The sequence below is a fragment of the Engraulis encrasicolus genome, chromosome 12 (assembly GCF_034702125.1).
Source record: "Engraulis encrasicolus isolate BLACKSEA-1 chromosome 12, IST_EnEncr_1.0, whole genome shotgun sequence".
Taxonomy (NCBI): Eukaryota; Metazoa; Chordata; class Actinopteri; order Clupeiformes; family Engraulidae; genus Engraulis; species Engraulis encrasicolus.
Window position 1 is genome coordinate 40279893 of NC_085868.1, and position 15876 is coordinate 40295768.

At 42.6% G+C, this 15876-nt stretch overlaps 2 protein-coding genes across 6 annotated transcripts in view; one reads left to right on the forward strand and one right to left on the reverse strand.

The window, feature by feature from the left end:
- The first annotated feature begins 904 nt into the window (after positions 1-904).
- On the forward strand, positions 905-14279 carry LOC134459773 (retinoic acid-induced protein 2-like). The gene is made up of 2 exons (XM_063212186.1): positions 905-1105; positions 9381-14279. The coding sequence occupies exon 2, from the start codon at positions 9510-9512 to the stop codon at positions 11223-11225; it is 1716 nt and encodes a 571-aa protein (XP_063068256.1). The 5' UTR covers positions 905-1105; positions 9381-9509; the 3' UTR covers positions 11226-14279.
- Positions 14199-15876, reverse strand: part of scml2 (Scm polycomb group protein like 2) — a 53334-nt gene continuing 51656 nt past the window's right edge. For all 5 annotated transcript variants that reach the window (XM_063212185.1, XM_063212184.1, XM_063212183.1 and 2 more), the window contains one exon: positions 14199-15290. In XM_063212185.1, coding sequence (XP_063068255.1) covers positions 15165-15290 — 126 coding nt within the window. In that variant the 3' untranslated portion in view covers positions 14199-15164. The remainder of the gene's footprint in view (positions 15291-15876) is intronic.

The following is a 15876-nucleotide window of genomic DNA, read 5'->3' on the forward strand; positions in this document are numbered from 1 at the left end:
TGGTAAATTGCATGCCATTTGTTAGGCTACTAGTTAGGGGGACAATAGAATCTCACCTTTTTTTGGCTGTCTTTCAGGGGTCAACTTGGTGCCTCGTCTCTTTAGGGTCTCCCTAAACAAATCTGAGGATGTTCTCAGACGGGGCTTCATAGCAGAGCTCAGTGCGAGATCAGACGCATTCCTCTCTATTGCTATAGGGCAAGTTCTGGGACAACCAGGGACGTTTGGCTTGGTCCGTTCTTCTTTGTTCATCTGACAGCTAGCCTGAGTAAGATATCAATGGCAGAGGCATTGGGTTTTAAAGCTTAACGTTAAGCTCCTGTAAAAGCAGACTGAAGAAAAAAGTTGAATAGCCTAGGCCTACTCTGTGTTTGACAGGAGGTCCAAAATCGTCGAGGTCTCAGGAAGTGCATCAAACATTGAACACCAATTAATGACTATTCGGTGAAGAGTTTCTGTTGATAAATTCACGCGCTGATATTTGCGTGACAAAAACCAAAGACTTTGGTGGGGTAACCTAGGCCTACTTGAGCGCGAGTTCTTCATTGGACTAGACTAGAGTAGGACTAGGACCCAAGATAATGTCATCATTCACACTTCCTTAATGTGGCAGATGTGATAGAAATCACTCCGGGGAGGGAAACCCCTTCGGTTACACTAGCCTACAACCGTCATTGTATGTGATTAATTATTAGTAGTAGCAATCCCAAGAATGTTTTGATACAACGTTGACTAAAGAAGGATGACTTAAGTAACAAAGCATTTCAGTGATTAGTTCATGTCTTATTGAACCACATTCTCAGATGCATTTCAGCGCCCTGCCCTGTCAAGCGTGGCGCGCGCGCACAACAAGGAGGAGGAACATGCGAACGGCGGTCATATCATTGCACTCCAGATCCTTGAAGGTTTCATTGGGAAATTTGTAGGCTGTGTTGCCTCATCTGCTGATATGATGCAAATTAAACAGCCCACCCCATCCTCAGTTGGCAAATCATGACATTGTCCACTGCCCAATGTAGCGAATGATGATATTTCCCAATCCTCAGATGGAGCACTGAAGGGGATTACGACTGTAGCCTACTGCGCGAGGCAAAAAACAAACAGGGTAAGATACATTTCTTTTATCACGCTATGACAATTTATCATGTTTGTAATTTATTTTTGTGCCAATGAAAGGAGTTAATCTACTTATTTAACGCACTCCGTTCTAAAGAATGTAAAACTATCACTGATGGCGTGCCGTTAGTGGACAGTATGATAAATTGCAACTCTGGTGAACGTGCGAATTTAAGCCATGCAAGTTATTGCTCATAAATGCCTAGCTGGTGAGTATTTTAATGACACAGACAATGCGAAACAATCGGCGTAATGGAAATCATAGGTCTAAATAATGGATGTAATAATAATAATAATAATAATAATAATAATAATAATAATAATAATAATAATAATAATAATAATAAAATAAATACTTTATCTTTCAAGTATGTGTTTGATCTTCTCCGTTGATGACTAAACATATTTGGCATTCCTTCTAACTTAATAGTCAAGTAACTCAATAATAATGCTTGGTTATTAGCATCAGTTCACACAGAGACAAAGAGAGAGACAGAGAGTTTGTCACAGGATGTTTTGTGTGCCTGGATGGCTGCTTTCCCTTTTTCTTGTTTTCTTGCAACAAGAACAACTCTGCTGGAGGGTGGGGCACACAAACTCAAACAGGGGACAAGAACGCAAGCAACAGCCGGGAGTCATTAAAACAGGGAGATCACTCTGGTGTACCCCTCTCACGTTCAGATCTCTTATGTTGGGTTTCTTTCAGAGGTGTGTGAAATGAAAGAAGTACTGTCATAGTGTAGGCTACCTATACAGTGGAATAACTGGTATGGGGTATAAACTGTGTCGGAAGTGTATGCAGTGCACTGCAACGCTATTCAGTCAATCAAAATATTCATATAACAATAGCACTCAAAGTGTAGTGACTCAAAGTGCTTTCATACACAAACATTATCAAATTCACACCAGCTCTGGAGGCTGCCAAGAAGGCACCAATTGTCAGGTGCTAACACGTTCTCGCTCTCACACACTCAGACACACGTACAGACACACACGTACACACACGCACCAGTGGCGTGCACAGACATTTTTGGGGGGCAGGTTCTCGAGGTGGGGGGAACTTCAGGCTGCCTTACTAGGCATATATATTGAGTAGGGAAATTATTGCCACATGCTTTTGATCATCAAGAACTTGTAGATAATCATGTCAACACGGACTACAGTACACTGACATTTTTTTTCTTCTTTAAAGCCTTCAAAAGACGTCAAAGAGCCTTCAAAAGGGGCATTTATGTCCAGTAGGGCAAAGGGGCAGGTGCTTTAGCGCCACCTCATCCCATACACGCGTCTATCACACACAAAACACACACACACACACACACACACACACACACACACACACACACACACACACACACACACACACACACAGTAGTAATAGGTAGTTAGTTCAAGTTGTCGTTACATCAGTGAGACTTCCACTCCTACTCTAGACACCTCTGCTTAGTTACTTTTCAGCTCAGGCGTCATCTAGTGACTCCGTATTCCTGTAGCCCAGGAGTCAGGAACCTTTTTGGTGGAGAGAGCCATAAACGCCAAATTTTAAAAAATACATTTTCACGAGAGCCATACCATTTTAAAAACACTGAATACAATCAAAAGCATGTATTTCAATTAAGCCCAACAATTCTAGAATGTACTGTCAAATTATTGCTTTTATTGATAACAGGTAAGTGTAGGGTTACCAACTGTCAACTTTATTATGGTGAGGGTTTGGGAGAATTTTGTATTTCTTTGATGTAATTTCCTGCATTTTAACACTTGTTAACCTCCCTTGTCCCGTTTCAACTCTATATGGAACCCGTACTTTTATAAATACAGGACGATTCCATATTTCAAGGGATGGTTGGCGACCCTAGATAAGTAAGAGCCAGATACAGTTCCCAAAAGAGCCAGATATGGCTCTAGACCCCTGCTGTAGCCTAATTATCATCGACATTCAAACCTCTTCCACACTTGTTCTGACCAAGAGCTTCACAACTAACATTCTCAAACGGCATGGTTGAGCCACCTCCCTTGGACTGATAGAGGGCGGAAAAGGCTGAGCTAAAGTTGAAACCAAAAATGTTCTTGTCCCAATAGAACGTCTCTGCTTAAACATCACATCACTGCCTTGAACACGCCTCTACCCAGCACCGTTGGTGATGCTCAAAGTTGATTGCTTCCCGACAAAGTGGGTGGAGTTCCCCTGCCAGGGGGAACTCGAAAGTACCTAAACCAGCTCTTTACCTGAGCAAGTGTAGCAGAGGCGAAGGTGTTGAGTCACTGCGAGGGCAGAGCCTGGGTAGTATTCCTGTAGCCAGGCTGTGCCCTCCTAGTGACGCAACACATTCAGCGTTGCAAATAGTCAGGTCAAGAGCAATGCAAGTACTTTCTGAGTTCTCCTCCCACTTTGTCTATAAGCAAACAACCATAAGCAAACCAAGGGAGGCAAGTCAACCATGGCGTTTGGGAAACGTTAATTGTTATGGTCTTGGTCAGACCTAGTCTCAAAGAGATTTGAACGTCGATGATAATCAGGCTAGTATTCCTGTACTCCTATATCATCTGCTAGTGATGCATTATGGAGTGTGATGAGTTTGACAACTACTTCAGCTACGAGGACCAACAGCATTATAATCTTAACCGTGTTCAGTCGCAGAGTACTCATTACCCTGTTAATAAGAGGCCTGTCTCAGCCCAAGGTTTTCTTTAAAGGTTAGAGTGCAACTCATTTGCATGCAGATTGCCAACGTGTGTGTGTGTGTGTGTGTGTGTGTGTGTGTGTGTGTGTGTGTGTGTGTGTGTGTGTGTGTGTGTGTGTGTGTGTGTCTGTGTGTGTATGCATTCGCATATGTGTGCAATGTGTGTGTGTGTGTGTGTGTGCGTGTGCGTGTGCGTTCGTGCGAGTGTGTATTCGCAATGCATGCTTGTTTGTGCGTCTGTGTGTGTGTGTGGGTGTGTGTGTGTGTGCGTGTGCGCGTGCACTCGTGCATGCATGCGTACATCTGTGTATGTGTTGAGGGGGTGGTCGTAATTGCATTTGATGAATGAAAGCATAATACAGGTTGACCCAGTGCGCTGCCCTGTCTAATCTGCATGCATATGTTCCATCTGATTTGCATATCCTAGTTTAGACTTTAACAGGAAGCCTATTGCACCACACACCCTAAATGTCAATCATTAGCCTCGTGGCTTGAGTGAAACTGAGTTTAATTGGAAATAATGAATGAGATTTTCCTCTGTAACTTAAAACCAATCTTGAATCTTTCAAATGTATACGTTATCTTCATATAGCCTACATGAATAAATGTGGGTTGTCTTCACATGTGACCTTCTTGGAGAAGCCAAGCATGTAAACTTTGATTACCTGATGCTGATTCTGATTTAATTTTTAGCCACATGGGAACTGTAATTTGATGCATACAATTAAAGACTAATTATGACAAATGCTGCAGCTTTTCCGCAATCATAATAGCCTACAATATTTTTTTCTTGGTTTCAGGGACTAACCAGTGAATCAAGGAAAAGTCATCCAGTGTGTGTGTGTGTGTGTGTGTGTGTGTGTGTGTGTGTGTGTGTGTGTGTATGTCAGTGTGTGTGTGTGCGTGTGTGTGTGTGTGTGTGTGTGTGTGTGTGTGTGTGTGTGTGTGTGTGTGTGTGTGTGCACTTTTTTTTTTTTAAATGAAAGTGTCTAAAATGGCTACATTTGGTGGGATATAGCCTAGTGCAGCGCATTGAGGAGCAGTGTTGCCATGACAACTGCTTGAAATGAGGGAACTTGAAGATAGCATCTCCAACTCTTGCCCTCTTCTTTCAGTTATGTGCCGCACGCTATGCCCACTGTACAGAAATGTAGTTTGTCCATTCAGGTGTTTCGGGTTAGCATAAATTACTATTGAAGAGGGAAGAAACGAATTGTTCAAGACGTGAATGTTTTTTTTGGGTATCGCTTTCACCCCAAACATGTTTTGTGAAGCCTGTCTCCTGCGATTTAGGGGATTTGTTGTGGCTTTATAAACAACTGCAGGTCAGTTAGCTCCGTGAGGCCATCTGTGTAGCTTATACGGTTTATAGCCGTAGCATCTGTGCTACGTCAGCTGAAGTTCAACAGAGGCAGTGGTGGCAGTGGTGGCGTCAAGACTCTGTAGACCAGGGGTGGGGAACCTTTTTCATTCGAGGGGCCACTTCAAATTCATCTGAGGGCCGTAAAAGTCCTCCGAGTGCCGTACTATGAACACAAGCCAGGATTTCCCCCTGCACTTTAGGCCTATACTGAAGGCAGCCACCTTTAAAACAGACCCCACCTTCTCTATGTCCCCTGAATATAACTAAATTGTATTGCAAATGTATTTTCTAAGATTCCATTACAAATTTCATGTGAAGCTACATAACATTAAAATTACATCAGGGGCTGGATAAAATGGCCTCAAGGGCCGCAAATGGCCCTCGAGACGTAGGCTCCCCACCCCTGCTGTAGACTGGCAGACAGACTGGTTGACCCCCTGGTGAAGCAGAGGGGTCTTAGCGATGGAAAGGGGAACCATGAGAGGGGAACCAAGGAGTATGGAACTGTATTTTTAGCTTTATTGTGCAGATTGGATCGCTGGCAAGCCAGTTCAGGGTTTGCTGGAAAAAAAACCTCAACATCTTATCAATATTGTTATGACATTACTGAGACCAGGGGGGGATGGGGGGGATTGCCCACCCTTCTGGTTTTGATATTGCCACTTTTTCCTCATGATTTTAATCACAGTTTAATTCCATTTAATTCCAATTAAGTCCATTGATATTGCTTACATTTTGAAACACATCCCGCCTTCTGGTTTTCTAACAAATCGCACCCTGACTGACACTATTAAGTAACAGATTAAGGGGGCTACGAGACTCAGTGGGCTAGTGCGCCGTACCATTACGATGGGGACCCGGGTTCGATTCTGTCCTGAGGTTGTTTCCATAAGTAGTGTAGGTGATGCACACACATCCAGTAAAACTGGTGCTGGATCAAACAAATGTGCGTAAAAGAAGAAAGGAAATCCGCACACTGTTACTGCTCACCGATTTATTGAACACAACATTTCGACCTCAGGCGGTCTTCGTCAGGTGTATAGGTGTGTGTCAGCCCTTGTCAGTGTATGTCAGTGTTTCCTGATCCATCCCCTGCTCTCTCTCCCCACTCATTTCCCATTTCTCTCGCTGTCCTGTCTAAATAATGAAGGTGTAAAACCCCCCAAAAATACCTGGAAAAAAATTATGAATTAAGACCATCTGGTTACAATAAACTAATAATAGAGGCTCTGCATCTGTGTATAAGGCCCAGATGTTGATGCTACACCCCTGGGGAGTAGTGTCAGTAGCCTCCCCTCCTCCCGTCTGGATCTGGTTCCTGGATCCTGGTTAATGTCGACCACCCCCCACAATGACTCTTCCCCAAAACAGATGATTGAAAACCTGTTTGTTCAGTATTATGGGTGAGCAGTTCATGTCATGTAATAAGCAGAGTCACGGGTGGGCTAGGTCCACATCCACTTGTCAATCAGGGCCCATTCAATCAGAATGCTTTATCAGTTTGATTGACAGTTTTAGTGATAACAAATAATCAATGCGTTTTGGGGTTTTGCATCAATTTGTTTCTGGACCCTCCCATTTCGTGATTTCTGGCTACCGTACATTCCTGGCAAGAGATGAGATTCAGTTGTGACTCGGTTCCTGCACTGCTCATAACTAGGAGCCATTCAAAAAAACGCTTTCTATGCAAACATCTCAACCCTATCCTGCTGGCACATGTTGCGTGCCATAATACACTACATAGATATTTGCCATAAAATTACACACAGAGGACAGAAGGATTTCCTAGATGTAGTCATATTGTCTTGCACTGTCCAATGGAGGTATATAGCAGTGCTGTTAATGTAATACTTTTCAATTGGGGCAGCTTTTCAGGTATTGGGTCTGCGCTTGGAAAAACTGAATAGGAGAAATCGGTGCTTTACAGAGTTTTCTCTCACTAGAGCGGGACATAGTGGAAATAAATCTTCACATCTGAAGCCCGCCACTGGCCTTGTAGCTTTTTCCAATTCTGGCTCACGATTTATAAGGCCGTTTTATTGAAGATTTATTTCAGCAGTTTTAATAGATTTTTTGAGAGCAATAAAGCGGAATTCACAGAGCTGGTAGCATTTAAGTCATATGTTTGTTTGTTTTTTTCAGAGGGATTTGAACATTCTTAAATTTATGTTTGATCATTTATTACAGCATTCCCCAGTTGTGAAGGGGAATGAAAAATCTAAATCAAATCCATAAAATATAGGACCCTCTCTTAAAACATTTTGACAGATTTTTAAGAAGTGCTTGGTTTAGCAGCTGACCATTTCAGTCCTATTGCCTACAATATCAGAACGCAGTATCTTGAAAATGGTCGAAAATGGGTTTAGACTGGAAATTGGCTTTAAAATACCTTCTTTTTCTTGTGTTAAAATGTTTTGGTCCAACTTGGTCCCGTTTCAGAAAAAAATTATAAAAACTGATTATACTGCGCTTTTTGGTTTTAGGAGGTTACGTCGTACTAGCCAAGAACGCAGTATAATGCACATTATACTGCACTTCTCCATTGACACCGTGGTTTTGGTGTAGACAGTAATACCACAACAGAACGCAGTATAATGATTTTTCAGCTAAAAAGTAATGAGAATGTTGTTTTTTTTGCTTTTTTCTTGTGTGCATAAATTTCCACCATAAAAAAGTATTATATGGAAGTGTCATCACCACTTTACCTCCAACACAGTTGCGTGGCCAGAAAGGAAACTTTAAAGCCTTTTTTCTCAGTTTGCCATTTTGAATTATACTGCGTTCTGATATTGTAGGGCCCTATAGGCAGCGAAGTATTCCAAATATTATGCTTGGTGAAGAGCTCACAGCCCCATTACATACCTGGAGAGCCAGGATTTTTTCTGCTCTCCTCTAAAACCATACGCAATAATCCTTGGAGGGTAAATGTGAAAGCAATCACGCAAATAATTCACAGCATTTTATTTTATTGGACGCAAACACGCAGACGGAAAAATATCAGCGTCATTTGGTTGGTTGGAGCACATCAGCATTTTGGCAGAATCTTGGCACGTTATTGCTGGGATTCGTGTTTGTATACAGTGTGCATGAGTTTTGCATCTGTGTGTGTGTGTGTGTGTGTGTGTGTGTGTGTGTGTGTGTGTTTGTGTGTGTGTGTGTGTGTGTGTGTGAGAGAGAGAGAGAGAGAGAGAGAGAGAGAGAGAGAGAGAGAGAGAGAGAGAGAGAGAGAGAGAGAGAGAGAGAGCGATTTAGTGGTGAACTTCCCCACACCCCAGCAATCACAGCAGAGCAACAGCATTTCTGTACTATGTAGTTCCTTCTTTACCGTTTCCCAGCATTCCCCATTAACAGGGTTATGGACCTCCTATGGATGGAGTCTTTCCCGTGGGCATCATACATCTGTGAATCGACACTAACCATTATCATGCTCAGATGTCTGCAGGACTGTTTCAACGTATTTGGGGGCCCTAGGCAAAGATGGATTTGGGGCCCTTTTCGTCTTTTCAGATCATTGGAAAGATTTTGATAGTTTGATAGTCATTGAATTTAGGGCGGTGTTGCCACACCAAGTTGTCACTGCTGTCATTTGAATACAATCAGTCATTAGCAGGGGGCCCTTTTCAGCTGGGGGCCCAAGGCAATTGCCTGGTTTGCTGCCTGTTTGTGTCAGGACTGGATGTGTGGGAGAGCCAGTCACAAGAACCCAAACCTCAAGTTGAATTGATTCGGTATGGAAAGTTTAGGTGTCACGCGAACTCATGTGGTGTTTTGTTTTTTTCAATGACAAGACAATTACATGCAGTATATTAAAGATAAAAAAGGAAAAGAAAATGCAATGATCTGTAATCATAGGCTCAGGCTACTGTGGCTTATTTGCTATTCCCTTGTCCTTCCCAATGAGACCAGTTCATAATTTTTTCAAGCCATGGGATTTACTGTTCATCATAAGTGCACTTAGTGAGCCTGGTGCATTTGTCCCCTAGGTCAAATGTTTTCATTAAACTAAACAAATGCTGATCTCAGCAGTGGTATGGCACAGGCCCCACAAAACTCCTTTCTCTGTCGGATCCACCAGACAACAATTCTTCTTAAATGCTTTTAAAAACATGCTGTCTGTTTGTGTCTTAATCTCCTACAGGACTTTGTTTATATCTGTTGATATCTGATAACTTGTCATTTAACAGCAATCTGATAACTTTCTTATTCATATATTTCAGGACCCACACAAGCTCACTTACAATATGGATAGCACAGAAGATTCAAGTTGTCTGCACACAGCTTAATCAGAAAACCAGCCAGCCAGCCATAACAGCATTCTCTCAAGGGGCAGCTGTGTCCAAGCCAAGATGGAAGGTCTAAACAACGAGAGTATAAGTGCTCCTCAGCCAGGGGGTATTGACATTGTGGGGGGAGGAGAGGACGGCATTAAGAACCAGACAAGTGAGAGATCCCAGCACAGCAGCAGCAACATGGAAACTAATACCAACCACTCAAACTGCTCAAGACCAGAACCAGAGAAGGCCTCCTGGTCTGCAGCTGCCACAGTCCCAGCATGCCAATCCCAAGGTTCCAGTTTAGAACATTCTGGAACAGTAATTCTGAAGATTCCGTCAGCCATTTTGCCATTGTACCTCGGTGAGAACACTGTGCTTCTGCCAATGCACCTCCAGCTTCCCACCGCAGGAGCACTTACCAAAGGCAATGGACATATGGGATCCACACCACACCTCCTCCTGTCCAATCACGGCCCGGTATCCCTTCCTGTGGTGGATCAGCAGGTCTTGCAGTGTTTAAACTCTCAGTTAATCCCACAAGGGGCTCTCTGTTCCGCTGCACCACTACCGTTGCCATTGCAACATAGCAGCATCCCATGCCAGGACCCCTCAGCCACGTTTTGCCAACCTCAGCCTCCCCCTGCTCCCATCGAGCGTGAGCAGAAAGTGATGGCAGAACAAGCCGCTTTCGAACAGGCCAGGCTGCCTTTCGTTCCAAACCCCTTAAGCTTCGCTGACATTTTGCAGGACCCGTTTGCCTCCTCACACAATAGCTTCGTACAGTTTTCTTGCCAAAGTGCCAGAGGAAATCCAACACTCAACGCAATCCCCAAAAGCGGTTTGCCAGCCCCGCCGCCATTACCTCTGCCGTACCTGTGCCCTTCCCTGTTGGCACCTCTTGTACCACCCCCGACACTGTTGGTTCCTTTCCCCATCGTTATTCCCCTACCCGTACCTTTTCCCATTCCCATACCTATCCCAATTCCTTTCACTGCCAAAGCTGAGGAGCAGACCCCTAAAAGTTCCACAGATGTGGGCACGCAAACCTGTGATGGGTTTCCAAGTCCATCCCGTCATCAGGGTGAGTCAGAGGCAAGTGTGCTGGACTTATCCATGGTGGCTGCTGGGCCAAGTCAACTAAAGCAGGAGTTTGTGGTCCCTGAGGAGGACTCTCCACTCGACCTGTCTCTGGAAAGCCATGGCCGCAAGCCATCAGTGGTCCAGGTCGTGCAGGACGTGGATGTAAAGCAATCTGTGAAGGACCTGGAGATATCTCAGGAGGCTCTCCGGGCCCAGGAGCATCTGAATCTGGACTCAAAGACGCTGAACGGCCTGACGTCGTTGAAGGTCAGCAGGCGCCACAGGGGGGTTATGGACAGGCCTTGCAGCCGTGAATCTCAGAACTGCATGGGAGATTGCCATTGTGAGATCATAGGCAGCTCGCAAAAACACAAGGTCATTATGGCCGTCAAGGACACCGTTCCAACGGCCATCTTCCAGAGAAGGCTGAGAGAGCTGTCTGGAATGTCGCCCGCTGCTGCCATTGCTTACTCCAGGCAGGATATGGAGAAAGTTCCTCTGGTCCAGCAGCAGTGGCAGCAGCAGCAGCAGCAGCAGCAGCAGCACTGCAACCAAGTCCTCCATGTCCAGGGAGAAAGCAGTCATCAGCATGGCAGCCCCAGCCCCAGCAGGGGAAGGACGGTGAAATTCAAAAAGGTCAATGTGCAGGAGATACAAGTCCTCCCCATCAAAAAGCAACGGTTTGCTTCTTTCTTCAATAATGACTAGAGAGTAGCAGGGCTTGACAATGGCACACAGGGCCGCTGACAGCTTTGACCAGGCCTGGGACAATAAAATCTGAAAGGGCCCCCTGTCAATTCGTACAATGTAATGGGACCCCACCCCCCTTACATACACACACACACCCCCTCCCTGGGCCCGGGAAAACAGACCCATTTGTTCTCTCCTGTCGTCAGGCGTCATGGCATCTGTCAACTGTCCAAATGCTGGTCAGATGCAACTGTGGCTAGTACAGTAGGGAGTCTGAATAGCTAGTGACTTGGGAAAAACACCAGCCATTGTGGCCAGTGAGAAAAACGTTCATGTCAAGCCCCGGAGAGTTCTCTATATGTGGTTCAGATTTGCATGTGGTGCGAATGAAAACTTGGATGAGACTTCCGCAGCTGGCTTTGTTGAATGAGGAAATATTAACAATATGAACTGCAGGGAGTGCGTCCAAGCACTTTTCCATTCTAGGACATTTGGAATAATCAGTACGGTTTGCTTGGCATGGAGAGTTCTATGCATATCCAACAAAGACAAAAAAAATGAGAAATGGGCCTACTTAACTGTATCATGTATCATTATAGACCATTTATCAATCTTAACCAAAATCATTGTGTTTATTGATACATAGATTCTGGCTATTGCAACCAATTCAGCACATAAAAACAGGGGTGTGTGTTTCTGCTCCATTTTACCACATGGAAACACTTAACAAAACCATCACCATATACACTTTCGAAATAAATAATGTATGGCATTTCTACACCCACCTCCAATTTTAACAGAAAACTCAGTTATCCGTTTTGGCAAATAAAGATTTTGTGTTATTCTGAGCTTAGCTGAGTTAAACCGGTTCAAAGGTGCATTGTGTAATATTTTTTTTGCAGTTTCCTTCCAGCTGCCCATTCACAAATTACCTTGTTTATGAATACTTACCACCACCATCAAAATATTGTACTTTTCATACAAGAAAAAGTGTATGCTCTCCATGTCTGCCATTTGGAATGCCCAGAAATAAAACAAATGGCTACAAAACTTACTGTGCTTTGGTCATACAAGTTAAGATTAGCAACATATCATTAGTAATTAGTACTACTAATAATTGGTCTATTATTTAGTAAATATTTATGAAAAGATCCAATTTGACAATAGGTAGCATAGTTTCAATGAGCAGCATAGTTGCAATACCTACTCTGGCCACCATCCAACACAGAGCACCTTTAAACAAATCAGACTTCTTATACCTCACATCACAATGTGAATTAATATACAGTATGTTTTCAAATGATGACAGCACACCACCAATGTCATTTCCTTGACAATTTTATAAAAAATAGGTGAAGAAATCAACAATCATTTTCAGAAAATGAACAGATATTGTGTGTAATGTGTGTGTAATGACTTGGAAATTGAACTGCACTGTACACCTTTAATACGGTAAGTGCAATGGTATCAAAAGTATCAAATCATCTGAATCACCAAAACCTGAGTATCAAAATAAAGTTACCAGTCTCAGTAAGAGATCTACACAGCTGAATATAAAAAATGATACAGTAAGAAAAAAATCCTTTTACAAATGAGAGATCTTCAACATTTAAATACATTACATAATGCTATAACCTTATCATAAAACGTAAAGATCCCATTTGACAGATGATTGACAGCAAAAGATTCAACAGAAAACAAAGTAAAAAAATCAACAATTTTATAAAAGAATAACATGAATAAATAATCACAAACGTTCATCTTTGCAAGGATAGATGATTCAACAACATACGGCTGGAAGGTAGTCAAACTGAAAAAGCTGCCGTAAAATATGAGTTTGTCCACACAAAAAAGCACACCGATATAATTACATTAAGATCTGGTCCTTAGCACCAAAGTTAGGGGACACTTGGATTTCTGAAGGCTAAGATAGTGCCATCCTCCAGCAGTCGGACTGAAAGCAATACCTTCAAGGTGTATGTGACAAATACTCTGACAAAACATGCAAATTTAATCAGTGGAAAGTGGAAAAACTGTCAGAACAGTTAGCCAGTATTAGTAAGGGAAGTTGTGCTGCAGCCTAATGTTTTGACCAGAGGACCCCAGTAAGGAAGTGTTTTGATGCTCATTGATCATACCATGAATAGTTCCAAGAATTTGTAACTCATTCAACCTCTCTAGAAAAGCTTTGCTACTTTGCATGGCGTGGTGTTTTATGTACAGTTGCATATAATAATGTCAAGTTGAGATGTATGAGAAGATCTGTGACATGATGAGCTACTCAGCATAAACATGAGGGATATAAAGAGAGCAGCATCTTGAAACATCTCTCTATGAACCCAGTAAACTTGGGCCATGGTAGAGACGCAATATGACTACACTTTATCACTTGGAGATGAAATCACTTAATTTTTATACTAAACATGTAACTGATGAGAACTGTAATAGAGGAACGTCCTGAGTTGTATAGTTTATCAAAATAAATAACAGCAGTGACAATGTAACAGCAGTGAGATTCTACATAGGCTAGGGGCCAGTGTCAGAAATGTCCACATACCACACCATACTTCACTACATAGTGCGAGTTGCATTGGTTTGTTTGCTACAAAGTGCACCATGTAATGAAACAAGCTGTTTCAGCTTTAGTCTAGCCTTGATTTGACACACCAAATTAGCCACTGCCATGGAAACGGTTCCTTGAAACACTGGTTACAATAACAGTAATGTTGCCCTGCTTTCAAAAAGCAGTTCTCTTCATATTCTGATCGAAATCATAACAGTTTGAGTGAATCAGAATGTGAAGCCACAGCAAAACTTCATCAACAGTCGCTTTAACCTTATGTTTTTAACTATGCTTTAACTTCCAGAACTTTCAGATTTTACAGTCTTACACAAACACGAAGTATGTTAACTTTTTTGGTTTATACTATGTTGAAAGAAATTCTTCACTTTAGTTTTTTGTCTGTTCTTTACACATATATTATTTTTACAACAACCTATGGATTTGCATTGATCTTTAATAGATGTTTCCAGTCAATGCCCAGCAGCAGCAGCAGCAGCAGCAGAAAAAGCTTACCATGAAAACAAAAACAGACTAGAGTCTGTGTAGGCTACAGATATCTTCCTCTATAGACTCACATTTTTTGACATGCAATCAATTAACCAAGTAAGCACCTTCAGAAACCCCATATAGTATACTATAACCCTTATCCATGCTGGATTTCAGCAAACAAAACTGATCACTTTGGAAAACAGCAGCTGCTCCGAACAGAAGCCTGCTTCGTTTTGACTCCACAAATCGATGCAATTAAATACCCTGTGATTCAGAGTAAACACTTGCCAAAAATGGTCTGTTATTTCCCTCAATAATATATGGAAAGGAGTCATTGTAGGTAACTCAAATTGTTTTTTTTACCTTAAACAATGTTTTGAAAGTACATGTTAACTCAAATTGAAAAATAATTGAAATTATGTTTTATACATACATACAGCAGAAGGCTGTATGCATAAAACATGCCAGTCTAGAAATATGAGAGTATTCTTTGGGTTTCAGCTTACTCTGCTTCATGTCACCTGTCTCCCGATTTCTTGTTTGTGTGCTTGAGTGATAGTATGAGGTAACATGGTCTCTCTGCAGTCACCGGAAGAACATAAAGATGGCCTGGACCTTGACAAAAAGAATTGAAAAAATAAAAGTAGAAGACGCTTGGCAGGAGATATATATGGTGTTCAATCCAAAGTCCCAGCTGGTATACGATCCTCTTGGATGTCAAAAGTTACATATCCAGAAAAATGAGCACAGGACATGTTTTTTTTTTTTTTTAGACTGTGTGCATGAACGTGTATACGTTTGCGTGTGTGTGTTGTTCCTCTTGGATGTCAATGCTCCATAAACCCCCAAAAAATGATCTCTGGGCATGTTTTGTAGTTTGTGTTTGTGTGTGGTATGATGTCCGCCTAGGGCTTGGTCTGCTTGAGTTTCTCTATATGGTGGCACAGCTTGAGGGCGGGCCCCAGTTTGAGGCCCATGTACTTCATAATCATGTCGCTGCGCAGGAGCAGCAGGGCTTTCCCGTCGATCTCCTGTGGGAGAGGAGAAACACACGCATTATTGTAAGACCACACATCACAAAAATACAGCACACTGCATGAAAATGTGAATTACCAGGTACACTTCCTATGTAGATAGTAGATTAGGCCAGTGTTTCTCAACCACGGTGCCGGGGCACCCTGGGGTGCAGCAGGCCCCCCTCAGGAGGGCCGCGTAAACGTGACTGATAAATAAATTGTGTAAAGTAATATATATTTCTCTAAATTAATAAATTAATGCTTAGTCAGTGGAATCTTTCGTCTGCCATTTACGCACAGTAAGGTAAATGTAGGTCGCCCCAGTAAGCTGCAACTTCAAACGTAGGTTGTGTGACGTTCGCAAGTGTTGCTTTTCTAAGCTTGTGTGGTATCGGATGCGATGCCATGTTACGGCTTGTTGGTTTGGGGTGCCTTGAAATTTTTCATGACTTGAAAGGGTGCCTTGCCTAAAAAAGGTTGAGAAACACTGGTTTAGGCATTGACAGGTCTCAAAACCAATTGTATGTTTTTGTATATTACAACAGAACATGCCAGTTGCATATGAAATCTCAGCTGATAAACATGATTGCCATTTACACAT

What these genes read in the sequence shown, in the direction of transcription:
- LOC134459773 (XM_063212186.1), top strand. Translation starts at nt 9,510, where the DNA reads ATGGAAGGTCTAAACAACGAGAGTATAAGTGCTCCTCAGCCAGGGGGT.